Source organism: Palaemon carinicauda, chromosome 5 (assembly GCF_036898095.1).
Source record: "Palaemon carinicauda isolate YSFRI2023 chromosome 5, ASM3689809v2, whole genome shotgun sequence".
NCBI classification, from domain to species: Eukaryota; Metazoa; Arthropoda; class Malacostraca; order Decapoda; family Palaemonidae; genus Palaemon; species Palaemon carinicauda.
In genome coordinates this window covers 120,031,713-120,041,712 of record NC_090729.1, presented here as the reverse complement: position 1 = coordinate 120,041,712, position 10,000 = coordinate 120,031,713, and the positions used below count along the sequence as shown (strand labels likewise).

General features: G+C 34.6%; 1 protein-coding gene across 1 annotated transcript; it reads right to left on the bottom strand.

The window, feature by feature from the left end:
- Positions 1 to 3,916: 3,916 nt before the first annotated feature.
- On the bottom strand, positions 3,917 to 8,288 carry LOC137641447 (uncharacterized). The gene is made up of 3 exons (XM_068373990.1): positions 8,208 to 8,288; positions 5,139 to 5,952; positions 3,917 to 4,780 (listed from the first exon to the last, which is right to left on the bottom strand). Coding segments are annotated over exons 1-3 (1,266 nt in total). The 5' UTR covers positions 8,209 to 8,288; the 3' UTR covers positions 3,917 to 4,329.
- Positions 8,289 to 10,000: the final 1,712 nt, after the last annotated feature.

Sequence of the window (10,000 nt, the reverse complement as noted above, 5' to 3'; positions counted from 1 at the left end):
TGGGAATTTGATGCGTCTATTGTCCTTGAAACATTTAAGATTCGTTTCTGTTTGGCGCAAAGGCTTAAGAAAGGCCAGTTTTTACGAAAACAAAATTTCTGTGTAATTCAATGTTAGACTGGTTTACTATAAATTTATTATTATTATTATTATTATTATTATTATTATTATTATTATTATTATTACTTGGTAAGCTATTTAGTTGAATTTCTACTATGACATTTTCTGATATTATTATTATTATTATTATTATTATTATTATTAATACATAATTTCTTCATCTTTGATACAAAAATAATTATTTACATACTTTTTTTACGAGAGAGAGAGAGAGAGAGAGAGAGAGAGAGAGAGAGAGAGAGAGAGAGAGAGAGAGAGAGAGAGATCTTATCCTATCCTAGTGATGAGCGAACAATAATTGTGGACACAATTGGTGCTTTAATTAAAATGTTGGTATAATTTAATTAAACCTATTTAAGACTGAAAATATTAAGCATTTTGTTTCTTCCCTGCAAAAAAAAAAAAAAAGAAAAGTTTCTTCTTTACTTTGGTACATCTGGTCTACGAAAGGTCAAGAGATCAGGTCATTTTGTCTTATTTCGTCATAAAAAAAAAAAGATATTTGCACGGATGATTTGTTTTGAGATCTTCCATAGATACTTTTCTGAAGTCTTGCATGAGTCTCAAAGTCTGTTTCAGAGCAATTTGGAACTTAATCGGGATTAGGGAGCATCTTCGGTAACTAAACTTAAAAAGACCCGTAATTTTATTCGGAAACTTTACGTAAAGATATTCTTTTCTCAGCCGTATTCTAGTAAAATACAGGCGACCGTAATTTTCACCCTACTTTGTTATTATCTTTTACGGGTTGGTGACCGTAATATCACTCCTTAATGTCAATACATCCATCTTTTAAACAGTAAATGTCTGGCAACATTTATTCCAAGATTTTTACCGTTTTGAGGCAAATTTTCAAGTGTAAAACAAATAGTAGACCAGACTTGTTCTCGTCTCTGAATTCCTCCATGATTTTCTTATTGGTAAAATGCATCGACATAATGATCAGATTTGAGAACTCTTTTGTAGGTTGAATTATTATTATTATTATTATTATTATTATTATTATTATTATTATTATTATTATTATTATTATGTTCATAATTATTATTATTATTATTATTATTATTATTATTATTATTATTATTATTCGAAATTCTCAATTCTCCACTGACACTCGTATGCAACCAAGTAATTCAAATCACTCTTAGCAGAAGCCTCAAGATTCATCTAATGGTCTAATAACATCACTTCCACGGAACGACCTTCGCTGTTATATCTGAACAATCAGACAACAGAACAACAGAACAATCCGCCATTAGAAATTTCGCGGAGAGATCAAAACCTTAACTCTTGAACTTATCAGTGAAGAGAGCATCAATGTTATAATTGAATTCATTGTTCGTGTATTTCGGGAGTAGATTCTCTTTTAAACAAGTTTTATTGAAAGTAATTCCTGCCTCATTGACGTTAATTTTGTAATTACCTTTTTCTATTGCTTCTATTGATTTTTTCTCTTCATTGCTATAATCCGCCAGTAACTGCGAAAAACATATGTCCCTTTCCCAGTTAGTAGCGGATTATAGCAATGAAGAGAAAAAAAATAAGCAAAAATAAAAAAAGTTAATTACAAAATTAACGCCACTGAGGCAGCAATTACTCTCAATTAAACTTGAATTCATTGTTGTAAACAAGTCGTAATTGGAATTATTCCCTCTCATAAGAAACCTGGAGTAGTCTAGAATAAGATGGTTTTATACCAGGAAGGGACCTTCTCCGAATTTGACCTTGAGTAACACGAACCTGGTACAGAATTAACAACACAATTCACTCGAAGGGAAGATGCAATGAGCTGCTTGGGTTACTACATGAACCTGATACAGAATTAACAACACAGTTCAGTCACAATGATCTAATTGGGTTATTACTGAGTCATTCTTCTCACACTCTACTATTCTCTAGTCTTGTGTAGTGTCATAGCCTCTGTACCATGGTCTTCCACTGTCTTGGGTTAGGGATTTCTTGCTTGAGGGTACACTCGGGCATACTATTCTACCTTGTTTCTCTTCCTCTTGTTATTTTGAAGTTTTTATCCTCATGTTATTTTCAAGTTTTTATAGTTTATATGTGAAAGATTTATTTTAATGTTATTGTTCTTATACTTCTTTTGTAGTTTTTCCTTATTTCCTTTCCTCACTGGGCTATTTTCCCTGTAGGAGCCCTTGGGCTTATAGTATCTTGCTTTTCCAAATAGGGTTGTAACTTAGAAATTAATAATGATAATAGTTATAAGACAAAATAAAAAAAGGAATCCTTTCATAATTTCCTTATCCATTTATGATCAATATACCACGGTCTAGGTTATGGTGTCAAGAGGTTAGAAGGTTTATTTCATAAATTCATATTTCTTTGGATTTTAACCTCGAAAATTTTAAATATTCTTTGAATATTGAAGCCTAATAAAGCCCAATTAGTTTAACAAAGACTCTAAATGTCCTCTTATATCTCTCCAAAATCCCATAAATTCGTTCCAAAAAAAAAAAAAAAAAAAAGAAAAAAAATATATTCTTAAACTATCCTTAAGGAATTACTCAAATTTTTTTAAAAACATATATTGAATCAAATTGTAGTAAATCTACCTAAAAATGCTGTTAGATATGAATCTTTCAGCAGTATAAAATAGCAATTTTATTGAAAAGTTAAATTTTTCATTAATTTTAAGTGTTAGGGAATCAATTTATAGTGATTTTGCCTCAATATTCTATTGATTATGAATATTTCAGAAATTCTATTAAAAAGTTAGATTTTTTTCATAAATGTGATGTGGTGTGCAATTTCAAGTTAAATTCTCATGATTGTTATTTATTAGCATTATGCATTAAAAAATCCATTGGGTGAAAGTTCTTTTTTATAATATCTTTATTATCATATTTGTTGTTATTGGTGTTGTGATTATAATTATATCATCATCATTCCTATTATTATTATTATTATTATTATTATTATTATTATTATTATTATTATTATTATTATTATTGTCTTTTGATCATTTACATATCAATTCCCTGGCTAATCTTATCATCTGACTACAATAAGAGTAAGAATATTCTTTCCTATGTCCTGAACCTATCCTTATGGCTTAATTCCAAATGTCCTACGGTGTGTGGTGCCCTATGTGGTAACGTTCCTGGCTGGTGATCGTCAGACTGGGATTCGAGTCCCGCTTAAACTCGTTAGTTTCTTTGGTCACTGTGACCTCACCATCCTTGCGAGCTAAGGGTGTCTGGGGGAGCCTATCGGTCTATCTGCTGAGTCATCAGCAGCTTTTGCCTGGGCTTCCTTAGACCTAGCTTGGGTCAGTCTCTGGGGCATTGTCCAGCTCGATAGGGCAATGTCACTTTCCCTTGCCTCTGCCATTCATGAGCGGACTTTGAAACCTTTGATTTACCTTTGTCGTTACCTAACTATTAAGCAAACCTCTTCATAACTTTATTAATAATATCTCAAATTTGTTGGACTCCTTACTCATATCACACTGACACCTTATCCCACCAATATATTCTGGATCACCTGAAGACTTTTATTTCATCATTATTCCTTTGAAGGAAGTGAAAAACTGTATAAGGAAATGTTTATATGCATTCCTTACTACTTTATCACCCATGATTACAAGGAGTTACAAGGATTTTGGATGTCTCAAAGACTCTTTAGTCCATCCGCGTTTCACGTTAAGCATTTACAGGTCTTATGATCTTGTCTAACTTATTCTTGAACTCGTTTACCGTGTTACTGTTTACTACATTCATGAACGCCTGGTAATGAAATCATTATAAATAAGTTAAAATTTATCTAAATTTCTTTCCATTCATAAATGTTTAACATATACACTATACATGATGTTACCGATTTATCAGTGAAGAAAAAAAATTCTACAATGTTAAAAACTAATTTTTATTGGAAATTCTCCGTAAAAATATACGGTTCTTAACCGTATTTCCAGAAATACAGGCGACCGTAATTTTCACGGGGTAGTGACCGTAATATCACTCTTTAACGTCAATATATCCGTTTTAAAACGGTAAATGCCTGGCAACATTTATTCCAGGATTTTTACCGGTTTTTACGGCAAATTTTAACAGTGAAGTTAAACATCAAATCTTGTTGTACAAGATAACGTATCAAAATTGAAGTCAGAAAACATACAAAATATATTATAATGTGCAATCTAAATTAGCACGTTGAATTGCATGACTATGGAAGTATGATAATCAATCAAGAGATCAATCCAACCTCCATGAGCTCATCAAAAACTGCCAGAAAGCGAGGCTTACACAAAGGATTACTTTTGAGCTTCTCCAAAGCTAGAGCTCTGAAATCCGCCATGAGAGTCTCCAAATCTGTGTCGGAGAAATCTGGAGCTTCCTCGGGCTCCATCAAAATGGCTGGCACGATAACCATTGCAAAGAGCAAACCGAGTTTGTTTTTGCTTCTGAATTCTTCCCAGACGTCCTCCTCGGTGAAAGGCATTGGCGTGTCGGTGCCTTCGAGGACTCTCTCGTAGGTCGAATGGTATAGGGAGAGGAAGCGGTCGAGGTTTGGCTTCCTCACGTCGCCTGTCAGACTCGTGTATAGGAAGTAATTCAAGTCACAAGCAATGGAGGCCTCTCGACAGACTTGTAGGTCTACGAGCATGACCTCTACTGGTTGGCCTTCTTTGTCGTATCTGTAAAGAGAACAAAGCACTACTGTCAAAATTTGTTCTGTATGGGAATAACAGAGGGAATGTCAGATGTCTAATATATATATTCATTTATTTATATATAAATGAAATAAACCCACAGTCTATGAAAAAGGAAATTTATTTTGAGCTCCCTCTTTTGTTTTCCGAAGAGGACAGGAGATGGTCCCTTCGAAAACTCAAAATAAATCTTTTTCATAGGTTGTGGGTTTATTCCATTTATCACACATACACAGAAAATTATGTATTTTAATATATATATATATATATATATATATATATATATATATATATATATATATATATATATATATATATATGGTAATATGATAACTTAACCTACCTAAAGAGAATGTTGTTGTTCCAGCAGTCCCCATGACCTATGTTGTTAAGTCTCGTGCTTTGAAGACCAGTAGATAACAGATGTCCAATCTCAGGTTTCATGGATTTCAACCAAGCAATGGCCGTCTCATAACCCCCAACTTTCTCCAGCATCATCACTCCAGTATCGACACCCTTCCCCATCCATGTCACGAACATCTCTTTGGAGTTGGGAGTAAAAGTTGTAAAATCCTTCGTAAGAAATTCGTATTTGGTTGCTATGGCCTTTCCTCCTAGGAACCTCTCCTTCAGGAGGTAGGATGCGCTGTGCAATCTGGCCAGCTCGGAGATTACAAGATCAGCGTGGCACTTGTCCATGCCTTTCTTTCTATCGGACATTTTGAATCCTCTCGCTCTCAGATCCTCGAAATAGAGTTGTTCTTTTTCCTCTTCCAAAGAGATGAGAAAACTCTTAGGGAAGCGGAGTGGTTCTTCGCCTACAGATGTTAACACTTCATTTAACAAGGGAACTAGTTCTTCATAAAACTTTCCTTCCTTCGTAAATAAAATTGGTTCGATTTCTTGAAAATCTCCAAAATTCCTATGAGGATTCAGTTTTACGACGTAACTGACATCACAGTCGTCTTCACCATTCTTCGAATACTTGGCTTCGACACTGGTTACTAGACAGGCGAAGTTGTCCCCTCCTTTGGTGAAATCGACGACCTTCCACGACTTGAGAACCGCATCACTTCCCTTATCAACTTGAAGAACTTTCTTAACATTTTCTTCGGTGATCAAGCTCCTAGGATCAGTTACAGCACTTGTGGTTGTCACTGTAAAAGGTTTAAAAAGGAGATCAGTTACCTATGGGTAATTACCCAAATCTTCAATAAAAAAAAATACTTCTTGGCTATATTCATGAAATGTTTTATATATCTTAATTTCATCTATATCAGCAATGTTAAACTCAGATCCTTTAGAGGGCAATTTAATCACTTGGCTATGAGTTATGAGGGCAACAAGAGATTTGGTAATTACTTATTAGCATGACTACAGATTGCAACTTATTTTGCTGGTCATCCTGGTTTACGAAAAATACATTATACAGGTTCATCTTAACAATTTAGTTACATTTTCCATAGTTATGATACTTATAATAACTCCAAGTGAAAAATTCGTCACCTTGCGGGCCACTTAAGACCATTCCACAGGCCACATTTGGCCCGTGGGCCATAAGTTTGCCACTCCTGATCTACATAGCACTGGAATACCTTAAAAATGTAGTGCATATAACCGGTTTTCTCTGCAAGCCATCCGTCACTAGTCCCAAATTCAGATTAAATCAAAACACAAGAATATTGATGTGTATAAAAAAAAGAAAAAAAAAGAAAAGAAAAAAAATTGTAATTTGAATCTTAAATTCTGCCTAAACACATATTGTCCTAAGCCGTATTTCAGTGGGATACAGTTGATCGTAATTTTTACCTTATTTTGTTATTATCCTTTACGGGTTGGTGACCGTAATATCACAACTTTACGTCAATATATCTGATTTTAAAACGGCAAATGCCTGGCAATATTTATTCCAAATTTTTTACTGTTTTCCTACGGCAAATTTTTAAAAGTGTACCATAAATTTCCCGTTTTAAAAAGAATATATTCTAAATTGTTAAATCAATCCTGTGTACACTACATTAAAGCTGTGTATCAGACCACTCACAGAATATTGTTCATTAATATGGCTTCTTTATAATACAAATGTAGCAAAGAAGAACGATTGTATGAAATGAGTTACTATAGATCATTGTATTATTATTATTATTATTATTATTATTATTATTATTGCTTGCTAAGCTACAACCCTAGTTGAAAAAAACAAGATGCTATAAGGCCAAGGGCTCCAACAGGGAAAGTCACACAGTGAGTAAAGGAAATAAGGAAATAGATAAGATACAAGAGACGTAATGAACAGTTGAAGTGAAATATTTCAGAACAGAAACAACATTAAAAGAAATCTTTCATATATAAATAATAAAAACTTCAAAATAACAAGAGGAAGAAGAAGTTCTAGTATTATGGTTGTGGTGGCCCGATTGGTAACGTCTCTGTCTGGTGATCGCCAGACGGGGGTTCGAGTACCGCTCAGACTTGTTAGTTCCTTTAGTGTCTGCAACCTTACCGTCATTGTGAGCTAAGGATGGGGTGGGGGGGGGGGAGGTGGTTTGAGGATCCTATAGGTCTACCTGCTGACTCATCAAACAGCCATTGCCTGACCGTCCCTGGTCCTAGCTTGGGTGGAGAAGGACCTTGGGTGCAGATCATACAGTCTCTAGGGCATTGTCTTATTTGCTAGGGCAATGTCACTGTCCCTTATCTCAGCCATTCATGAGCGGCCTTTAAACCTTGATTAGTGTGCCTAAGTGTACCCTCAGGTAAGCACTCAAGATAAAGTCTGAGGTTATGAACGGCATCTAATGTACAAAAGAGGGTAATTGTCTTTATTTGATCTATGGAATCAGGAGGCTTTCTTTAGCTCAGACTCTGATATGTGAATTCGGCTCTTTCAATGCAGATCGCACACCTCAAATTAACCAGTAAATATATATGAATATGCAATATATATATGTATATATATATATATATATATATATATATATGTATATGTATATATACACATATACTGTATACATATATATATATATATATATATATATATATATATATATATATATATATATACATATACTGTACAGTATATATATGTATATATATATATATATATATATATGTATATATAAATATATGTGTATATATATATATATATATATATATGTATATATACACACACATATATATATATATATATATATATATATATATATACATATATATGAATATATATATATACAGAGAGAGAGAGAGAGAGAGAGAGAGAGAGAGAGAGAGAGAGAGAGAGAGAGAGAGAGAGAGAGAGATAACCATCAGGATGGATGTTCCACGAAGCCTTTTACGATTAGGAATATGACCTTGAAGATGATGCAAATTAGCAATAAAAAATTTATCAATAATAAAAAGAATTGTGTCCTACTTTTTGTGTCCAGAGTGTCTTCCTTTTGCAACGTATACCAGCAACGAGCACACCCTTTCTAGGAAGAGAACAGTTATGACTGATCAGGTCCAAGGGGACCAGCGTAGACTCGGGCAGACGAAAAAAAAAAAAAAAAAAAAAAAAAAAAAAAACAAGGGATTAGATAAGACTTATTTAGAGTCGAAACCATCTCATCTCTACACCCGTGGACTTTGGACTGCTGTTGTGGTGGTCGATGTGGTAACGTTCCTAACTGGTGGTTACCAGATTGGGGTTCGAGTCCCGTTCAAACTCGTTAGTTTCTTTGGTCGCTGCAACCTCGCCATCCTTATGAGCTAAGGATGGGGGTTTTGGGGGAGCCTATAGGTCTAACTGTTGAGTCATCAGTAACAATTGACAAGCTCTCCTTGGTCCTAGCTTGGGTGGAGAGGGGGCTTGGGCGCTCATCATAACGTAATATGGTCAGTCTCTAGGGCATTGTCCTGCTTGATAGGGCAATGACACTGTCCCTTGTCTCTGCCATTCATGACGGCCTTTAAACCTTTAAAGATGCGTTTGATTGTTGCAGATGTTTAGGTGGCAGACTTTTCACGAGCAGCCAACGCAAGAGTCCGTGTCTTGCATACGGCAAGGCGTTCTTAAACGAATGAACGCAGATGCGTTCATGCGCTTATACGCTGAAAGAAGAAGAAAAAGAAAGAAGATAAAAGAAAGAGGTACTGAAAAAGGACGACATTGTTGTCTATGAATAACCTTGCAAGTTAATAGTGAATGACAAAGCATTAGTGGTCACATCCTGTGTACTGTTCCTGATCCTTCTGTGTTGGTAGATGAAGTATCCGCAGAGAGAGAGAGAGAGAGAGAGAGAGAGAGAGAGAGAGAGAGAGAGAGAAAGTATTGCAGTACCTTACTCGTAGTCCCATTATCTTAAGAGATCATTCGCTTTTCCAAACTTTTATGAATTCCCTGCTTCTTCAACTGACACTTCAAATCTACACTAACCCTGGCATTATTATTATTATTATTATTATTATTATTATTATTATTATTCTTATTATTATTTACAAGTTAAACTACAACCCTAGTTGGAAAAGCAGAATACTATAAGCCCAAGAACTCCAACAGGGAAAAATAGCCTGGTGAGGAAAGGAAACAAACAAATAAATAAACTACAAGAGAAGTAATGAAAAATTAAAACAAAATATTTCAAGAACAGCAACAACATTAATAAACTATAGAAACATTAAGAAAAACAAAAGAAAGAAAAACAAGATAGAATAGCGTGCCCGAGTGTACCCTCAAGCAAGAGAACTCTAACCCAAGACAGTGGAAGGGCATGGTACAGAGGCTATGGCACTACCCAAGACTATAGAAAAATGGTTTGATTTTGGAGTGTCCTTGCCCTAGAAGAGCTACTTACCATAGCTCAAGAATGTCTTCTACCCTTACCATGTGGAAAGTAGCCACTGAATAAATGATATAATAACTAATGAACAATTAGGTCAAAGTATTTTATAAACAGTAACAACGTTGAAACAGATACTTCGCATATAAACTATAAAAAAACTTATGTTAGCCTGTTCCACATAAAAACATTTGCAGTAAGTTTGAACTTTTGAAGTTCTACGCCAGAGACGACCCCATCAACACTTCCAGAGAAAACTAAGATGAGAGAACTGAAATCTGATATTGTTAAGGTGACTTTATGCCTGAGGGGTATGCCTGGGGTGTTTTTGCATCCTTGAAGTCATATTATTTCAGGTCCATTTTCCCTGACTGAGATTAGGGGATTG